Source organism: Juglans microcarpa x Juglans regia, chromosome 8D, assembly GCF_004785595.1.
Source record: "Juglans microcarpa x Juglans regia isolate MS1-56 chromosome 8D, Jm3101_v1.0, whole genome shotgun sequence".
Classification (NCBI taxonomy): Eukaryota; Viridiplantae; Streptophyta; class Magnoliopsida; order Fagales; family Juglandaceae; genus Juglans; species Juglans microcarpa x Juglans regia.
This window is the reverse complement of record NC_054608.1, coordinates 20,763,606-20,785,442: the sequence shown is the minus strand read 5'-3', so window position 1 is coordinate 20,785,442 and position 21,837 is coordinate 20,763,606. Positions and strand designations below refer to the sequence as shown.

General features: G+C 34.5%; 1 protein-coding gene across 1 annotated transcript; it reads left to right on the top strand.

Moving 5' to 3' along the window:
• The first annotated feature begins 1,669 nt into the window (after window positions 1-1,669).
• On the top strand, window positions 1,670-9,083 carry LOC121243592 (isoaspartyl peptidase/L-asparaginase 1-like). Its single transcript, XM_041141723.1, is given in 5 exon segments — window positions 1,670-1,911; window positions 1,914-1,945; window positions 2,806-3,039; window positions 7,907-7,993; window positions 8,527-9,083. Coding segments are annotated over 5 exon segments (951 nt in total). The 5' UTR covers window positions 1,670-1,784; the 3' UTR covers window positions 8,998-9,083.
• Window positions 9,084-21,837: the final 12,754 nt, after the last annotated feature.

Sequence of the window (21,837 nt, the reverse complement as noted above, 5' to 3'; positions counted from 1 at the left end):
AAAGTAGGACCATCATGTCAAAGTGAATTAAGTGAATTTTTTTTATATGGGTCCCACTTTTTACGATGAGCAATGCTTGCACACTCTAGACCTTGTACAAATATCATTTTTCAAAATTCAAAAATTGAATAAAAGATATCTATTTAGTGAAGTGCCAAAAAATAAAAATGGGAAAAACAAATTATCCTCTTTTTTTTCTTTCTTTAGAGGGAAAATATAAATTTAGGGCTGATTTAAATTCAGATATGAGATAAGAAGATTTTAGATGAAAGATGAAAGTTTTTATATTATAAAGTTAAAATATTGTTAGAATATAATTTGTTAAAATATAATTTTTTTATATAATTTTTATTTTGAGATTTGAAAATATTGAATTATTTTTTATATTTTATTTAAAAGTTCATAATAATTTTAATAATTATATAATGATTAAATAAAAAAATTGAAGATTTAAAATTGAAAATCTTTTGTTCTATCTAGTATATACAAGTCCTTGCTAGTATATACAAGAAGAGAATACTTGGAGAGCAGTTCATCTATTAACGTGAGAATAGCAGCCCTCCATTCATACGACAACACGTAGGTGGTTTAATGTGTTTATTCTACATCTGCGTACACCCGATCAGAGAATGCCGCTTCCTCACTCGTTCGTTTTCCATGCCTCCCTCCCTCGTTACTTCTTCCACTCCATTCCCAACGAATACGAAGATCTCAACACACTCATCGACCCGTGCGGTGTATTTCTCATCTTTCTCTCTCAATAATCTCTCTCTCCGTTTTGAAATTTCTCGATTTCATACGGATTTCTTTTTTGTTGTTGTTTTTATCTTCTTGCCCTGTCTTGTAGATAACTCAACAGTATCATCAACGGCCTTTGCGTCATTTTTTATAAGCGCACACTATAGATCTCCTCTCAATTATACAGTCTCACAGCTGGATAGTGCATCAGATGTTGTTTATTACATATATCAGGTTTGAAGCTTGTCTTAATTTTCACAATTTTCATCTGGGTCTCTGCTAATTCCCTAATTTTCACAGATGGATCACCTTTAGTTGATTTTTCCATACATTCAAGTTTTCATGTGTGTGTATGCAGGTGAATGCATGTGCGTTGTTTGTAGCTTGAGTTTTTAATTGCACTGGATTTTGAATCGATTTAACCCCTTAAAGTTGATAGAACAACAGTAATTGCGTGATGGAGTTCTAGAGCCATTATGCCTATATACTTTAGTTGATGAAGTTCAAGAGTCATCGGCTTCGGAATTAAATAGTGGTGGTGGAACCTCGAAAGTCTTGGGAGGCAGGCTTGGTGGGGGTGCATTGAGTTGGGCCGGAAGTGCTTGGAGACGAAAACAAAGAAATGATTTTCAGTTTGAAAACCCGATTTTTGTGAATGTACGTCTTGCGGTGATTCTATGTGATGAGGTTTAATTAGTTTATTGTATTTTTACTTATGTGTCACCATGTGAATAGAGAGTTGCTATTCTCAAATTAATAGCCAGACCGGTCCTCCGCAGCGGAACTCAGACAAGAAACGTGCTTTGGAAGAAAACAAACAACAAAATAATGTGTGACCGATGTCTTTATCTGCACGTGGTATCGAGATGCAGTGCTTCCTAGGAAAAGTCCAAATGAAACATGTTTCCAGATTGAATTTGATGCTGACCTGCGACCCACCTTCACTTGAATAGAAGCTTTGCAGGCAATCTCAAATCACTTGTCTCTCCATTATAAGTAGGGGGAAGAGGAAGACACTGAGGAGAGCGAGTGATCAGTGGCTGCAAATGGGCTGGGCTATAGCTCTACACGGCGGCGCCGGCGACATCCCACTCTCGCTACCACCGGAGCGTCGCCAACCGCGTGAAGCCGCCCTACGCCACTGCCTTCAGGTCGGCGTCGATGCTCTCAAAGCCCAAAAGTCCCCCTCGACGTTGTCGAACTTGTGGTGCGTAACTACCCAACATTACCCCACTCCACTCATCAACTGTTTTCTGTACATCTCACTTCAAATAATACTCAATGCGTTTATGTATAAATATCTGTCTATGACTACATGTATCTTCGGTTGTTGGTTTGAAACTGCCGGTGTTCTCGTCTTTTATTTTGTATGTTTAACTATATCAATGGTTGGATTTGTATAACTCGGTTATCTATTTAATTCATTTTCCTAATGATAGTTACTGATTTTGGCGAGTTCGATCGTATTTATATACCTCGTTCTAGTTCTTTGTTAAATTAAACGGTTCTGTTGTTGATTAGGGTCTTTGGTGTGATGAGGGTGATTAGAAAACTAGTACTGGATATTCTTTTACGGAAATTATCATTAGAAGCTCTTTAGTACTACTTGGCTGGTTAGAAATGTTCTGATGGTCCTCTATGAACATATTGCCTCAAATGATGCTCGGGGGGACTGTGTTTTCAAAACCTAATCAAATACTCTGTACACTGCGGTGGACCCAATCTAATATCGCTGTATCAGGTGATGAAGGAACCAGATGAAGAAGGGAATGTTAAAAGATAGAGAGAGAGAGAGAGAGAGAGAGAGAGAGAGAGAGAGAGAGAGAGAGAGAGAGAGAGAGAGATTGGTTATAGATTAGCATCTTAACTACAGCTGTGAGCTCATAATTCTATAGCAGAGTGCTATGATGAGAATAATGAAGTTGATCACTTTTGTATGAGGAAATACCCCTTCAGATCTATAATTTGTGTTCTTTCAAAGGAAGAGTTTCTATTTCTATTTCCTCTCTAGGTGAAGGATTTTGAATTTCACTTATTGTTGTACTTTTGATGATTTTCCATGTGTAGGTTCGTGAACTAGAAAACAACCTGCACTTCAATGCAGGTAGGGGATCTGTCTTAACCACTGAAGGCACGGTTGAAATGGAAGCTTGTATCATGGATGGTAAGACGAAAAAATGTGGGGCTGTCTCTGGGCTCACTACTGTTGTTAATGCCATATCTTTAGCACGGGTGGTCATGGAGAAAACTCCTCATATATATCTTGCTTTTGATGGAGCAGAAAAATTTGCACGGGAACAAGTGAGTGAAAGTCTTACTATGATCACATTCACTGTTCTTGAGCTTATTATATTGTAGCTCTACGTTTCATTTACAATTGAAATCAAATTGCTATAAGTTTCCTTAGACATATTCATGCCTGAAATGTCTTGATTGATTTTATGATTCTTATCCAGAAAAATAATAATGCGTTGCGCTGATAGATATTACTTCCGAAAATTGTAGAATCCACAGTTCTAACAGCATCTATTCTATGTGCTTGGCCACACTAGCATGCACTGCATACATGTTTTGTGTCCTCAACCCCCCTCTCTCGCTCTTGTTGTTCAAGACATTTCAGTGTGATATGCATTTTTGAGTCTTCTGTTTCTACTCATTTTAAGAACCCAATTTTGTTGCTGTATTGTACCACAGTCAACATTCTTAATTTTTCCCTGGATTTGAGTTGTGAAATAAGGAAAAAAAAAAAAAAAAGTGAAAGAGAAATTAAAGTTTGATATGAATCTGACTTTATTCATTTCTTGTGCAATGTCTTTTGGAAAGTTTGCAAATTATATAGATATTTTTTTTATAAGTAAGAAATTTATTAATGAACGTAATTAGGCATAGCCCAAATACACAGGAAGTGTACATAGAGAGACACCTAATTACAAGCTAACCCTGAAAAACATTACAAATGTCATTAGGCAAATTATATAGATATTTATTTGAACTAATCTTTTCCATCCAAGAAAAGGACTAATTCTCTCAATATGGGTGGAGCCCCATTGGAACATTATAAAGAGCAAAAACTATTCCTTTCCAAGCAATGTGAGATTCTCATACACTACCTACCCTTATCCTTATCATATGGGGGGTATCACAATATATATATATATATATAGGTCATCAATTATAACATGGTCAAGCATGTGGCCTGCAGATCTCATGTACAGTCTCATGACTGGACATTATGACCAACTTAGTGGCAAGGAAACAGCTGAAATATGTAAACCCTTGTTATCAGGACAGATAACACAAATAATGAACAGAAACCCATACACCTTGAGGCCTTTTTAGGATGAAGTGTGTCGATCATTAGTGGGAACTATAGATGGGTACAATGTAATGTAGGAGTTTTTGGATAAGTAGGATAAGCCTTTTGTGATTACACCTTCGGCCAAGCTATAAATGGTGATGCCTTTAATGGAATGTTAATAGTAAATATACTTGGAGATACCTATGACATGATTAGAGGTCTTAAGGAAGGGGAGACCAACTATGATTTTACTATGAAGTGAAGGAGTGTGGCTAAAGTTGTATGGCTTGGAACACCTATAGAGTAAGTAGCAACTCTTCACTCAAATGATCCAACTTCATCACCACTCTGGGTGTCAATTGATCTGTCATGCTGAGAGCATACGAATCAGCATATGAGCATTCCTCTGCATACAAGCGGTCCTCTATTTGATAAGTAATGTAAGATTTCCAGGCAATAATAAATTATATATATAGATTTCTAATTTTATTAATAAACCTTTGTTTATGATGAAGGAATACCTTATATAAGAAAGCGATGTGGACATTACAAAACAAAATCCCAAAATCAAGTTCCTATAAAATTATGAATAAATTCACAAGCTAAATACAATCATATAAAATAATATATAAAAGAAAAAAACTAACTAAAATCCTGAAATGGTACATTGATACATCCCAATATTTAAATATTTTATTTCAATATCCACACTAAAATGCTCGTCCCTCGTATTGATAAAAAGTCTAGAGTATCCTTATTTCCAATACCTACAAGTGTGGCGATTCGAATTGAGAAACTCCAACGTGATTTCTTGTGGAGTGGAGTGGGGGAGGAGTTCAAGTTTCACCTAGTCAAGTGGGAGACGATATACCGCCCTATTTCTAATGGTGGTTTGGGCATCAAAAGTATGAGGGCCTTTAATCGAGCGTTACTTGGCAAGTGGTTGTGGATATATCATAAGGAACCAGAAGCCCTGTGAAAATTGGTGATTGAGAGCAAATATGGAGATTTATGGGGAGGGGGGGGGGGATGGTGCACTAACAAGGTAAAGGGGATGTATGGAGTGGGTTTGTGGAAACACATTTGAAGAGGATGGGAGGTCTTGAGTAGACACACTAGACTTCTTTTGGGTGAGGGCCCAAGGATTGAATTCTAGAGAGATATTTGGTGTGGTAATAGTACTCTACAAGAGATATTCCCTTTACTGTTCAATATTGCTAGTGCTAAAGATATATCAGTGGCGGAAGTTATGGAGATATCTGGGGGGGGGGGTAGATCCGTTGGAACATCACCTTTAGTAGAGCGGCACAAGACTGGGAAATGAGCAGTTTTGCAGATTTTTACAGCCTTTTGTACTCTATATTGCCAAGCACTCAGCAAGAAGACTTAATGTGGTGGATACTCGATGGTAAAGGGGTATTCTTGGTTCGCTCTTTTTACAAGGCTCTCACATAAGAACCCTAAACTCAGTTTCCGTGGAGAAGGCTTTGGAAACATAAGGCGCCTCCCAAAGCAGCATTTTTTGTATGGACAGCTTCATTGGGGAAGATTCTCACAATCGACAACTTGAGGAAACGAAGGGTAATCATTGTAGATTGGTGTTGCATGTGTAGAAAAGGGGGAGAGTCTGTAAACCATCTCCTACTACATTGTGAGACCGCTCGAGTATTATGGAATGAGGTGTTCAATAGATTAGACTTGTCTTGGGCTATGCCGGAGATAGTGGTGGCATTGCTGGCCTGCTGGACAAATCTAAAAGGCATGCGACAGATTAAAGTTGTATGGAAGATGATCCCTATATGCATTATGTGGTGTTTATGGTAGGAACGTAATGACAGGACATATTAAAGTTGTATGGAAGATGATCCCTATATGCATTATGTGGTGTTTATGGTAGGAACGTAATGACAGGACATTTGAAGACAAGGAGAGATCACAGGAGGAGCTGAAAGTTTTTTTCTTTAGAACACTTTGTACTTGGGCCATTGCTGTTGATTTCAACGGCATGGACCTACATGATTTTCTTGTCTATAATGTGCCTACATAGCTTAAGGCATTTTTTTACTGTTCTAGAACTATATATATGGCTTTACCTATTCTTTGATCAATAAAATTTTGTTTACTTATATATTTCTGGTCATAAAAACACAAATGCATGAATTGTGCAATAAGTTTTTTCGGTTAAAACGCCGCGCGACTTGGAGGACATAAGACTTCTTGGTCAAGCCAAAAAGATTGGCGACAGAATGCTCCTACCCCACCATGCCTGGCCCTTTACCTTACCTTAAGAAGAAAGAAATGGGGGAAGGGTGGTGGGGGTATGATGTGTGGGAAACAATGCAATAAGTGTGTGGTATGATACAAAAGGTAACCTTAAGGAGTGGCGGCAAAGCTCTTGATTGATCAACGTGAGTGAACTGTGCTTAGACGCTTCGTAAAACCTCACCAATCTACACGAGGACTAGGCTCCACAACCAAAAACTGATACTTTTGGCCCTAACTGAGTCTTCTGAGATTCTTAGCAACAAGTAGCCATGGCATCTCTTAGGCCCATGATCAGTTCTTTACCTTTGTTTAGGCCTTGGATTCTCCCACTATTGACATTTTAAAGAAATCTACCCATTAGATTACCTTAAGAAATATAGACGATCTTAATCCTTATATTTATGTGTTTTCATCAATGGCTGAGGATTTTAGTAATGAATGTTGATGTGGGAAAATCCTACCAATGAACTTGAAAGAAGTGATTGGGATTTAAATAATTCTATGCATTAAATTACACTAGGAAATATGGGGGATCTTAATCCTAAAGATCAGTCAATTTCAAAAACCAGAACCCCTCCATATTCTGGCTGGTTAACTCCAGTTTGCAACTCATCTAGGGACCCTAGAGTCCTTCAAAATTGCTAGCAGTTTTTAAAGTTTTGCAATCTCATTATTTTGACAGAAAACAAATTACCACGCTTTCTTGCAAAAAGTGGCCGTTAAGAATACTGTGTATCATTCTACTTCGGATCCTCATTATGAAAAGTCTTAGTCCTATATCATCATGACCTATAGGTGCCCTAAGATGTCCCCTAACATCTCCTTGAACCATGAATAGCATGGTATCCCGCATTTACTGTAATTAGGCCTCAAATTCTTTTGAGTATTTTGATTTTTCTTATACTCGATCATACTAGAATTAACAATTTGATTCAATGCCTGTAATTCAGGGTTAACAGAGAGGGACTGAGGGGCAAAGAGAATCAAACGCTTAAGTCAGTGTCTAGCATGCTATCAACATTTGTATCAGTGTATAGGAAAATGGTTAGTAAACCATTTGTAGAGTATGGATGTATAGATCTAATTAAGTTCAACCTCGTGTAATTTGGTTTCATTACGAGGGTAGGTCTGCCAAATTGAGGCCAAGAAAGGCCAAGCTTCAAAACTTAATCATATCCATTTACAGTTTTGAATTCACAAAAAAAGGAAACTGGTATTTCTTTGGGATTATTATATTGAATGAAATCGAATGGTGATAATTAATAATATTAATGATGATTATGATAATTGTTATAACACTAGTCATCTTAAAAGCTTAAGTTGAAATGGTAAATTTAATAACTTAACCATTATTTTAATACTCCTCTCTATGTGAGGCACAACATGTATGATTATAACTTTTTCAAAGGTAAGGTAGAGTGGAGTCACTTTACCATAAATACTAATAGCAACAACAACAGCAACAACAATAATAATATTAGTATTGTTGTTTATTCAAAAAAAATATTGTAATTGTTGTAATCTTTATTATTGGTATTTGATTGCTCAGTGCATGGTTTATGTTCATCAAAGATTTATGTGATGATGACTTCTTAATTTTTCCAGGGTCTTGAAACTGTAGATTCTAGCCATTTTATAACTCCAGAAAACATTGAGAGGCTAAAGCAAGCCAAAGAAGCTAATAGAGTTCAGGTATTTTGTTCTCTCTTTTTTGGGGGTGTTGATGAGAAGTATCCTGAATTTGTGCTTTGAGTCACTCTTACGCTGTGGATAGTATTTCCTCAATCACTTGCATGGCGCATTTCACTTCCATTATAATTTGCAAATTGCTAGCTATCCCTTTCCAATTGTGAGGACCTATAAATATTTCTGAATTTTTTGTACGTAGAGCAACCTAGCAAATCATTTGTAGTGGGGGATTTTCCAAGTGTCTAAAGTTTTCATATCTATAACCTGCTTTTCATTTCCACTATGCCTCAAAAGTATCTTGATCAGAAGCTGGTAACTCTTTCATTAAGGTGTGATTTGGATGGTGAGATGAGATGAGATGATTTTAGATGAAAGTTGAAAGTTGAATAAAATATTGTTAGAATATTATTTTTTAATATTATTATTGTTTTGAGATTTGAAAAAGTTAAATTGTTTATTATACTTTGTGTGGGAATTTGAAAAAGTTGTAATGATGAGATGAGACACTTTCACTATCCAAACGGGGCCTTGTACAGATTGATTATACACAACCGGTCGAGAAAGAAACACCAACTGCGGATGGTGATAGCCAAATCGGTACAGTTGGATGTGTGGCTGTTGATAATGACGGAAATTTAGCTGCCGCAACTTCCACTGGTGGACTGGTCAACAAAATGGTTGGTCGGATTGGGGACACGCCCATCATTGGGGCAGGGACATATGCCAACAATCTTTGTGCAGTTTCTGCCACGGGGAAAGGTGAAGCAATAATACGTGGGACTGTTGCAAGAGATGTGGCTGCCCTTATGGAATTCAAAGGTCTTTCTCTCAAGGAGGCTGCAGCTTATGTTGTAGAGGAATGTGTACCAAGAGGCAATGCTGGCTTGGTTGCTGTGTCTGCCAAAGGAGAACTCACGATGGCTTTTAATACGACTGGCATGTTTCGAGCTGCTGCTACTGAAGATGGGTATACAGAGATTGCAATTTGGCCTTCTGTGCTAAACTGATTGCTTTAGGTGAGTTTCAATTACTTGCGTACAATAAATTGCTCCTAGTGATCCCCAGACTTATTTGGGTTGCTATCTTATGAACTGTCCAAGTGTGGTATTCAGTATTTGTAAGTTTTTTGTAGTTGGAGGGTACAATATGTTAGTGTTGATGGTTTGGGATGCAAAGTGGTAAGCCTCGTCTGGTTATGCAGTTCAGATGAGATGAGATGATGAAAGTTGAATAAAATATTATTAGAATATAATTTTTATTTTGGAATTTGAAAAAAATTGAATTATTTATTATATTTTGTATAAAAGTTTAGAAAAGTTATAATGATGAGATGAGATGAGATGATTTTGTGTATCCTAAAACCAGGCCATAGTTGGATGATGAATAGGATCCCTACACTAAAATGATAAGCAGTTACAGATTCTGACAAGTCTTATTTGTGTTTGCACTAAATACATTTGGTTACAAATGTAAGATGCTTTCTATTCTCCCTTCATTCCACTCTAAGCTGCCAACATATTTCAAACATGATAATTGAAGGAACGGTGATCCTAAGAGACGTAGCTCATGGATGAAACACTTGATACTTATACATCTTTCATTCTATTTGACCTGATCACAGCAGTTATATAGACCATTCCCATGCTTCCAATCCATAGGAATCAGTTGTTCTTATGCTCCCTCATGATGTACAAAGATTTATTGCAACGTTTAATCCCTTTTCGCTCAGTAGGGATATTGCAACTTTTAATCGGTTGTTTTGTATATTTTTTAGTTTTTCTAAAAAATAATATGATTGTTACAATTTTTTTGAGAATTTGAGAATTTTTTTTTTAAAACAAAAATATTAAAGAGAAATTTTTCCATGGATTTGAAAAAATATATAGACCAATTTTGAGGGCTGGGTGGTGGCCCCCGCCAGTACCCCTAGATCTGCCATATTATGTATGTATGTATGTATGTATGACTGAAAGAGTCAGTAGTAATACCATCATGTTCTAAAAGGAATATAGATATAAAGATGAGATAAAATGAATTTTTAATAGGAATTTATCCGTCATAATTTTAACAAGTACATAAGGAATTCTAAAGTAGAAGCTATCTTGGCAAACATATGCATTATTAAGCTCATACTTGATCTTCATATGAGACTTGTTAGCAGAAAATAATTTTTCTGTATATTTTTCATAATACTTAATAAGAATTATTTCTTCTTGGATACAATTCATATCCGATCCAGAATCAATTATAGTAATCATAGTGAATTCATACTCATGACAAACAATAATAGTAACTTTAGAAAACCATTTGAGAGGAATAATATGATGGATTAAATAAATCTGATTGTGTCAGAAAGAGGAACTTCATTTTGACTAGAATCAGAATCATCATTTTGTTGCTCATCATTGTTGGAAGGAATATTTGGATCAAATTGTTTATCGATTTTTAAACATAATAATTCTTGTTTAAAAGAATTATTGTCAAATGATATTGTTTATTTCAGTTTTAAGATCAACAATCTCTTTCTTAATAGAAACAATTTCACACTGTAAATCATTAGTAGAAATTTCCTTAGGTTTTTTCTTATCAAATCTCCTCAAATTTTCTTGAAAACTGATTTTAGATTTAAAATTATCAAGTTCTTGTCGAACCATGGTTTTCTTGAGCTTTTGAATGTATTCTTCTTTAAATTCGGGATTAGTAATTTGGCTAATCAAGATTAACAAAATATTTTCTTGTTATTCAGTTTAGTTAAATTATTCATTGTTTTACCCTAAAGGTTTGCAATAAGAATCATTGCATCCAAGCTTAAGATTGGGAAAATCAAACAATTCGATTTTTTAGTGATAATTAGAGTCGCTTGAACTGAATTGATTGATATCGGATGATTCAGAGGATTTTGATTCTAAAATCCAAATCCATTCCTCACGATCATTGGTATTAATGTTTAATTAATTAAGCTTGTTTTGAAATTTACCGGACTTTTTGGTGCATTCTTTGAAAAAATGACCATATTTGCTGGAGTTAAAACATTTTTGATTTTGAAAAGTAATTTTCTTATAGGAGATTTTTTTCCATTAAAATCGATAGGTTTTTTCTTATAAAAATATCACGCCCATTATATTTTTTCTTAGCATGAGTTTTGCATTTATAAGATTTATCAATATGCTGGTGCTTTTGTTTAGGAGTAATAGGAAGAATTAAAAATTGTTCACAAAAATTTCTCATCTCATATTTGGTTTTCTTGTTATTTTTCAACTGTTGATGAAACATTTTTTTATCATTGCACATACTAATATCAAATTTCTTAATTATACTGATGATATCACCATAGGTGTAATTATCATAGTTAAGAAGTCTTAAAATATCCATAAGTTCATCTTTAACTTTGTGAGCAAATAAATGAGGTAATCCATCAATGAATTTTTCTTTCCAATATAGTTTTTGACTATCTTCTCTAAGCATTACTTTGAAAAGAAAGACATCTTGATACCATCTATAATCAGACATTTGTCAACATCTCAAATTATTCAAATAATCACTAATACTATTAGTAATGTTGGAGGAAGTTCCAATAAAATGTTTAACAATAGTATAAATCAAATTATTAACACCATCATGCATACCCCTTCATATGATTTCATCAAAAATAGGTATACCATCATCATCATGTTTAACAATTTTTCTAATGGTTTTTCTTGACTCTTCAATGAGAATTGCACCAATGACAAAGAGTACCAGAGAATCTAGTAGTTGATAAATCAACAATCTCAGTTTGACCAAGATTGTTATTATTAACATATGCATTTGCAACCATAGACATTTGATTCATTTTATTGAGGATTTCTTGTTCAGATAATTTATCAATATTCCATTCATATAACTTATCAGCAAAAACAAAAACTGAGTTTGAAAAAATCTTTTTTCAAACTATAAATTAGAAAGAGTGGGTTTGGAAGACCAATTTTTTATAAGACTCATGGGGTTAGGATTTCTTTTTTAAAATCGTTTAATCCCTGATTTTTCCAAATCAATTTTTTCAAAATTGTTTTCAAGTAAAACAATATTTTCATCAACAGAGGAATTAGAGTTAGATAATTCTTCTGAAGAAAGATCAGAAATTACTTCTTTACCTTTGCTATTCAAAGTACTGGTAGAGGGTTCATTTTTTAAATCAGAAAGCATCTGATTAATTTTATCCAGAATTTTGGCTTATTTAGCCTTGAGACTTAAACCTTGTCTTTGTTTTGATAAAATAATCAAAGATTTTTCAGGCTTAATAGTCAGGGTAGGAACATGGCTTTCAATTTTTTCTTCAATATGGTCTAACTGTTGTCCAATAAAATGAAGAGATTTATTGACAAAATTATTTTGTTTAGTAATTTTCTTTATTTCAATAAAAATAGTAGCATCAGAATCAGTATTGGGTCTTTTAAAAAGGGAAGCTTTAACATCTTCTCCTTTATGAGAAATAATAATTATTTCCAAAAGTGGATGACTAGATCTAACTACAATTTTCCTTCTTCCTTGACAAAATTTATTTTTTTAATCATATTTAAACTATTTTTAGAAATATAATAAATTTCAACGAAATCAAAGAATAATATATGCTTTTGAAGGGCATACAATTTTTTTTTTTCCATTTTCGCTTAAATCTTAACTTTTCTTGATCAGAAAAAGTAGCATGACAAGATTTTTTTTATCATGATTTCTAACAGAACTATATTCATTATACAAAATAATTAAATCAATTTCAAAAGATTTATTGGTCATAGATAATTGGGTGTGATTAATACTGTTGAATATAATCTATAATTTGAATGGTACCGTTAAAATTAGTTTTGATAAGCAACCTCTGGTAATCAACAAAAAAAAAAAAAAAAAAAAAATTCTTTTACTGAATCTAGAAGTTCTTTTGCTGATTTATTGGTGACAATCCAAAAAGAAGAGATCAAAAGCTCATAAACTTTTTGGGAGACTCAGGCAAAACTATTAAGCTTGATTTAAAATTAAAAGGTGTTTATACCTCTTTTCAAGTTACTTCTGCTAATTATACTACCAAAGATACGGAAGTATCTAAATGCAAATCCATAAAGGAAGAAGAAGAATATGCTTCTTCTTTATCCCCAGTGGCTTCATATATATATATATATATATATATATATATATATATAAACCGATGCTTAAGTTTGGACCAATTGCCAGACCTGCTTACGAGCCTGTCTTGGTTTCTTCAGGAAACATGAGCTTAAGAATAAGTTTCTAAACTGTGCAAAAAAAAAAAAAAAAAAAAAAAAAAAAAAAAAAAAAAAAAAAGAATATGAAAGTTTGTGCATGATTATATGATCATGATCTGAATATGTTGTATTCTGAATCTGTTATGTACTCTATTATGATATGATGTGACCTCTAAAAACCTCTAGCATGAAATTATGTGTCGGTTATGTTCTGACCTTACCAAGGGTGTAAGATTATGGCCTTTGTTTGGGTTAGTATTAACTTTTATATTTTTGGTGCACCCACATTGGAAACAAAATGATTTTTTGTGTGGTCTTTTCTGTGTGCACACTTAGGACTCCGAGAATAATAAGAGAAAGATTTCACATTTTGTTTCTACTTAGTTGGTCGCTGGGGTTTTGCACAACCCTATTACAGGGGTTAAATATGAAATTTTGTTTTGATGTGATGTTTCAGTTATGCTATGCCAAAAGACTTTTGAATAAGAATATTTTTAAATTATCGCTCTGATATTTTTGAGAATATGTTCTGATTCTGCATTTTGTTACATCTTATGTTTACACACTAGTATATGTTGTCTACTTATTAAGTTGTTGATAACCCATCCTTTATCTTCACAATATTTTCATATTTTTTGAATGTTTCAGCTGAGGATCAAGAATATAAAGTATGGGTAAGGCTATATAAGTATAGTGGATTAAGTACAAAGATGGTACTTTGGTTAATGGAGAATTATGTTCAGTAGTTTTGTTTTGATCTGTTGACTTGGTGTATTTGAAATTTGATGTTTATTATGAGAGTTTGGATTTCTGCGGACTCTAGGAAATAATTTTAGATTTGATGTTTAGAATTCTACGGATTTCAAGAAATAATTATGTTGGTATTTAGGGTTTTAAAATCTACAAACTTTAGGGAATCTGTCCTATGTGAGGTGTTAGGTTTTGCAAATTTTAAGAACTGATTTCATGATATTTGAAGTTTTAGATTATGTAGTCTCATTCTATAGACCTTAGAGAATGATCTTGATACGATTGAAGACTTAGATTTTAGAGGTGCATATAAGCTTGATTGAGTGTTAGGTTTTAAATTCTGTAGACTTTAGTATATGAGTTGGTCAAATATGAAGTTTTGAACTTATGAGGATTTGATGAAATAATTTTTCAGATTTTGAAAACACACATAGATCTAATCAAATCTCAGGTTTGAGATTCTGCAGACTTTAAAAATGATTTTGATGAGATCTAAGGTATTATAATTCTATGGACTTAAAGGAATGATTTTGGATAAAATTCAAGGTTTTAGATTCTGTGTAATTTAGCATATAAGTTTTGATCAAATGCTAAAGTTTAGATTCCGCAGGCTTTAGTATGAGTTGGTCAAATATGAGATCATAGGTTCTTGCAGACTTTCAGAAATGATTTTTATGAGATTTATGATTTTGGATTTTGTGAACTTTAAGAAGTGTTGTTGATAAGATTTTAAGGTTTGAATTTAGTTAATATCAAGAAATAATTCCTTTGAAATTTAAGGTTTTAGATTATGTTGATCTTAAGAAACATTTAATAAAATTTGAGGTTATAGTTTGGTAGATTTTAGGAAATGATTCTGGTCAAATATGAGGGTATAGATTGTGTAAAATTTAGGGCATGATTTTTGTCATATCTAAGGATATAGATACAACAAACCATTGGAAATGATGAAATTGTGTTGATGGAAATGATTCTGGTAAGATCTGAGGGCATTCTCATTGGCTTGGCCAAATGAGAAGGTTGGCTAAAATTTGTATAATTGATGTAAAAAACATCCTATATTGGATTAGGCAAATTTAAAATAATTTAAATTTTTGTTTCAGTGGTTGACCAAAGATGGAGAACTACAATTGATTCACCAAACATTAAAATACTAATTTCTCACTTCAAACAAACATTAAAATATTAGTTTCTTACTCCAAGCAAATATTTTTTGTTATTAGTATTAAATGACTTTTGAAAATATGATTTTTTAATATTAATTTAATTAGAATATAATTATTATTAATATTTAATTGGTAGAGCTACAAAATGTGATAAAAATAAATTAAATAAAAAACTATTAAATTAATAATATTTTATTATTATATAGAGAGTGAATGGATAATCTAATGTATAGATTGGATTTAAATGGAATAGATAAATGTAAAAAATTATGATATTAGCTAAATTTTAAAGATGGATTTGGTCAAGCCAATGAGGATGCTCTGAGGATATAAATTGTGTAAAATTTAAGGCATGATTTTTGTCATATCTAAGGATATAGATATAACAAACTATTGGAAATGATGAAATTGTGTTGATAGGTTGTTGGATATGTGGTCAAGCTATGTGGAATATTAGACTGGGTAGATTAGCCTTTATTCAAGTCCGTTTTGATTATGATTTGGCTTGACTTTAATAGTTGTTGAGATTGATTTTGGTCATCACAAATTTAAATACAAGTTGGGTTCGAGGAGATGGTCGGTTTGTATTCGTAACCCATCCCAACTTATTTCAATTCATTTCAACTCATCTCATTACTATTCATTACTATTCATCAACTTTAACTCACAAATCTCACTATTATTCACAACTAATCTCACTACTATTCACAATTCATTTCAATTCATCTCAACTTATCTTCGAATCCAAACGACACCTTAAATATATGTTGTCGGGATGGATTTATAAGTCTGTTTGTTTGGTTGGAATGGTGTTGGAACTTTTGAGCTTGTTTAGTTTAGATGGGTTGTGTTGACTTTCAACTAGTTGGGTTCAACTTGCATTAGGTTGTAATTGGGAATGTCCACATCGTAAGGATGTGTCTCTTGTATATGTATTGACATGTATAGGAGTTGAGGAAATAAATTTCAACCCTCTTTGTTGCGAATGCTTTGATCGTCGTTGCCCTTGGATTTCGCTCTAACTAATTCCTAGTTTATTCTCCCAAAATATGACTTAGTTTATTATTAAGTTATGGTCAATTTCTTTTAAAAGTTTCTAAGTCATCTTCCTTGAAGTTTCTTTTAGAATTGATATGAACGAAAACTGACATTTGTCTAAAACTTTTTAAGAGTTGGACTTTAGAAAAAAAAAAAATAGTAGTATTTTGTTCTTTTGGTCAATTCATTTTATTTACTTGTTTTGTGAAGTCATCTTTGTCCAACTTAATGAAATATTTTTGGCGACTCAGTTAGTGTTCCGACAAGAGTATTTTGGGACTGTTTTTGACAAAAAGTTAGAACTTTATTTATGAGTTTTTAATACAAGGACCAACTTTGAACCCAACAACTTCATTGTGACCTTCCTATTCTAGGTGCGAGTCAATTTCTTTTATAGTTACTGTTCAACCTCCCTCACGGCAAGGCGCGAGTCTAGTATCTCAGCTACTTGACTACTTTACCTTCCCATGAGACTCAAGAGGCGGGTCTAGTCTCCAGGTTGCCCAACCTCTCTCACGATGAAATACGGGTCTAGTCTTTCGACTGCCCGACATTACTCCTGGGATGACATCTCCTCCAATAAATGCCGAGTGTTTACACTCATGCGATAACAACTGCCAATGGGATGGGTCACCTTCAGGTATGAGCCTCCAAGTTAATAGGGCCTCCGAGCTCCACAACCGCCTCATGCAGGTTACCTTTGGGAACGAGTCGACAAAATTGGCAACTGCCTAAGGTGAACCCAGAGGGTCAACGGGCTCCATAACTACTTAATACGGGCTACTACAAACAAACTCTAATGCTAACAGCAAAGTGGACATATTAACATGATTTGCATCGAAAAGGAAAAATCCACCAACACCATCGAAAACAAAAACGTCAGAAGAATAAACGCTTTTCAATAATGATAAATGTTCATACGAAATGTACTCAAAGTCTACTTACCTTCCCCGTGAGCAGCAACAGGCAGGAAAGATTAGGGATCGCTCGACCTCCCTTACGGAGAAGCGTGGGTCCAGCCTCTCGCCTGCCTGAGTATTTTACCATCCCATTGAGAGTCAACACCCAGGAAAGGTCGGGGACTGCCCAACCTCCCTCACGGCGAAGCATGGTTCCAGCCTCTCAATTGCCTGACTATACCTTCCCTTTGAGGGTCAACATGCAGGTCCAGTCTTATGGTTGCCCAACCTCCCTCATGGAGAATTGCGGGTCCAGTCTTTCGACTGCTCGACTTTACTACCTCCTTCAAGATGAGTCAAAAGGTGGGAAAGGTTAGGGACTGCCTAACCTCCAAGGCACCCCATAGGTAGGAAAGGTTGGGCACTCAACCTCCCTCACGGCAAAGCACGAGTCTAGCCTCTTGGCTACCCGACTACTTTACCTTCCTGTTGAGGGTCAACATGCAGGTCTAGTCTTATCGCTGCCCGATTTCCCTCATGCCTAAGCACGAGCCCAGACTTTGGTTGCTCGACTTTACCACCTCCTTCAAGATGAGTTGACAGGCAGGAAAGGTCAGGGACTGCCCGTCCTCCCTCATGAAGAAGCAAGGGTCTAGCCTCTCGGCTGCTCAATTACTTTTCCTTCCTGTCGAGGGTCAATAGGAGGGTCTAGTCTTATGGCTGCTCGACATTCCTCACGGCGAAGTGCGGGTCTAGTCTTTCAACTGCCTGACTTTACCACATCCTTCAGGAAAAGTCGATAGGCGGGAAAGGTTAGGGACAACCCGACCTCCCAGGCACCCAATAGGCAGGCAAGTCACTTGACTGCCCGATCACGCTTGCACCTAATGCGGTCAAGCTAGGCTCCTACTTTTCTCGCCAAGACGAGCTCCGTGCTTGCACCTAACGTGGTCGAGCCAGCCTGCCGCTTTTCTTGTCAAAATGAGCTCTAGGCTCCACCTACCGCGGTCGAGATAGCTTCCCACTTATCTTGCCAAGATGAGCTTCGCGCTCGCACCAAACGTTGGAGCCCATCTCCCGCCTAGCCTCGCGCTCAGAAACCTTCATCACTTAGCACAACCAAAATTGAAAACCAGGGACCCACTCCTGGAATCTATTTTTCTATAAATTATCCATGTCCGATATTTTATCTTATAGATTCTCCAGGCCTTCTTTTGGAACAAATTGCCCTTAAAAATTGAGCGGGATGCTGCAGGGGATAAAATATCGCAGGCCCAATATGGTCTTCAAAGCCCAATCCAAGGGTGGGGGGTTCTTATTAGAATGGAAGAAAGAGAGGGGTAAGAAAGGGACAAAAGGCTAAGGAAGTAAAAGTGTGTCAGGAGGAAAAAAATGGATGAGACATAAAGGAGAGGAGATGTGACATAAAGGAGGAGGGGCAGAGGATAAAACAAAGGGACTAGACGACTTCAAGGGAGACTTTTTCCAAACTGCTACTAGGACATCTCCTTCAGTTTCTTCAACCTGGCGACGAGAGCTCCAGAGAGAAGATCTCTACTAGAAAATAAATCTCTAATCTTCATTATACAATAAGGATGAGAGGTCATGAGAGACTGTAAAATAATCATATTATACTGGATTCTCCCTTCCCAAACCCCTTAAACGTAGGCATTATGCTAAACCATGTAAATCTGTGTGTTTCCATCTCTTCTATTTTTCTTGCATTTATTTCTTATTCACTTCTATGAATGTATGCACAAATACCATATAGTCGCACCGGACCACTGCCGGGGCTCGAAACCATACCAATCAAGGCTCAAATTGTCATTGCAGACCTGAAATGATTCTTTCTCCCCTTCCGACTTGTGTGATTTTTCGGCATTAATGGGTCATTTCTGTGATTTCATATCCAAATAATGAACACACGAGCCACAAGTACGATTTTCAATTGTGTTTCAGCAAAATCGGAAGGAGGGTGCAAACTACTGATAAGTGGTCTTTGGAGAATATAATGTGACAAAATATGTAATTTGAATATTACCGTGCAAAAGGTACAATAGTGAAAAAGTCTATTGCCTCTGATTATCTATTAATTAGGTCAACAGAGTCTGAAGAAATCTAGTGCGTTTTAATGCATTTAAAATTTATTGCTTGGATTTTCAAATTCCAAAAAACAAAAGAAAGAAAATCAGTTTTCGCAAATTACAACTTTATCCTTCTATTAGGTTTCTTCTCAAAATCCAACACATATTTATGTTGTATACGAAATATTATAAGTGTAAAAACAATGGAAAAATTAATTGAAAACCAAATTAGAAGAAAACACGAGGGAGTCCCCTCTGGTCACCCCCGCGCGGCGGAGCCACGGGTGGATGAGGCATACATCTTCCTCTATGAAGGGAGGGATTGAGAGATCCCCACAACACACAACCTAATGATGTGTTGTAGGACCGTGGTGGTGGCAGGACATTTGCAAAACTCATCATGCCCTCCTCGATCCAATCGTATTTTGAAGATTGAGAATAATGGTTGAGATTTGAATACCCTTTCATATGCACTATCATGTGGAATTTACTCAATTATGATTTCCTCTTTTGGAAATAATAATCATACCCTTGTCAAAAAAAAAAAAAAAAAAAAAAATCTTTTATTTGCTTTAGACTAATTTTCTTTTCCAGGTTGATGGTATGATTCTATATATATATATATATATGTGCATGAGATTCTATATATGCATGTGGCAGAATAATGATATAAAAGTACCTTGATCTCCCAATATAATTTTCATTTGATTTTTCAGATTTAATGGATACTCATGTGATATAGAACAATGATTTAAAATTTGGTCTCCAATTTTAATTTTTTGCCGTTTGGTCCCTGATTGAGCTAATGATATTAAACTTGATCCCCTGCCTTTCACGAATTTAATTTAATAACCAATAAAAAAAGGAGCAATAGAATTATAGAATCTGTCAAATCTGGCCTTTTCTTGCAGAGTCTATCTTAAAAATGAAAGGAGAAAAGAGTAAAAAAAAAAAAAAAAAAAAAAAATTACTTTAGGTTGCATCCGAGATAATATATTCAATTGAATAGTGATGTGATAAGCTTACTTTAGACACTGTCCATTGTCTGGGAATGAATCATTCGATCCATTCCACGATGTCAAAATACTTGTAATTAATCAATAAACAGTGATGTGATAAGCTTACTTTAGACACTTTTCCAAATGCTCAAAACCATTATTTAATTTAAGTATGATCACGAGAATCGCGTCGTACGTACGAGAGATATTGTTGCTACTCCTCAGCATCCCATGGTTATGTCGCGTTTATTATAAAGTACTACTATTATTGCAATTAATAATTATCATTATAAGTTTCATGTTCCATACATCAGAGTCTTGAGCCGACTTTATGGTAATTATAAAGCTAGGTTCAATGGTAACTGATCACACGAGTTTCATGCATTGGAAACTCTTTTTAAACTAGAAAAAATGATTTCTAGTTAGATTGTGTTTGGATGTTGAAGTGAGTTGAGATGAATTGAGTTGAGATAATAAAATATTGTTAAAATATTATTTTTTAATATTATTATTATTTTAAGATTTGAAAAAGTTGAATTGTTTATTATATTTTATATTGAAATTTGAAAAAGTTGTAATGATGAGTTGAGATGAGTTAAGAAAAGTTGATGAACCAAACGAAACCTAAGTCTTATAAGCGAGGGTAGCTAGTAACTATCGTGCATCCCTTTTGAAAAAATATAATATTACTTGATCATCTGAAATTCAATTACTGCTTAGTTGGTTTTCTTGAGGCACTATTGCCATGTGATACCATGTGAATTATTAAAAAAATTAAAAATAGAAACACAAAAGGGTTAGAGGAAACATCCTAGAGCTTCATTCTTCCTTTATATATATATATATATATATATATTTTGGAACACCCTTTTAGTTTGAATATATTTTTTAATTATTTTTTAATTTTTAATAAACCACGTGTCAGTACGTGGTGATCCCATATCAAGATATAAGTCATCATCTTCCAGTTTGTCATCTTCAATCACTTTATTTTATATATATATATATATATATATATATATATGGTATATTGAAGCAGCTAGCTGTTAAGTGATTGGCACATGGAATTAATTAAATATATCAGATCAATAAGTATAATTAGATCAGATGGAAAATTTAAAAATGAATATTCCCATAAATCTAATTAATTAATTGGTAGTGCATCAAGAATTACATGCATAATTCATGAGTAATGAAACGCATGCCCTATACATATAGACAAACAAAGACAAACCAGAACATAATTGCAACTATATATATATATATATATATATATATATATATAGTACTGAATATACTACCAGAACATGAGTCCTAGCTCATGACTTGCCTTCATTATGAATGAGGAAAATGATTTACCAAAATAATGGAAGTTTCAATGATAGCTAAAGGACAAAATTAGTATTTCTGATTAGAAATCCTACAGATTTGTCTTCATCTCCTTCATTAGATTTGTCTTCTTCTTCTACTATTCCTCCACATTCTACAGATTCATCTGCTTCTATCCCTATTCAACAATCCACAGGACTAACTAGAAAATCATCAAGCTATTTGCATGATTATCACTGTGAGCTGGCTTTTCATCCCTCATCCTCATCTCAATCTGTTTTTTTAGTAGATAAGCCTTCAATTATCAAATTTCCACTCTCTAATACTATAAAAAAAATTCTAAAGC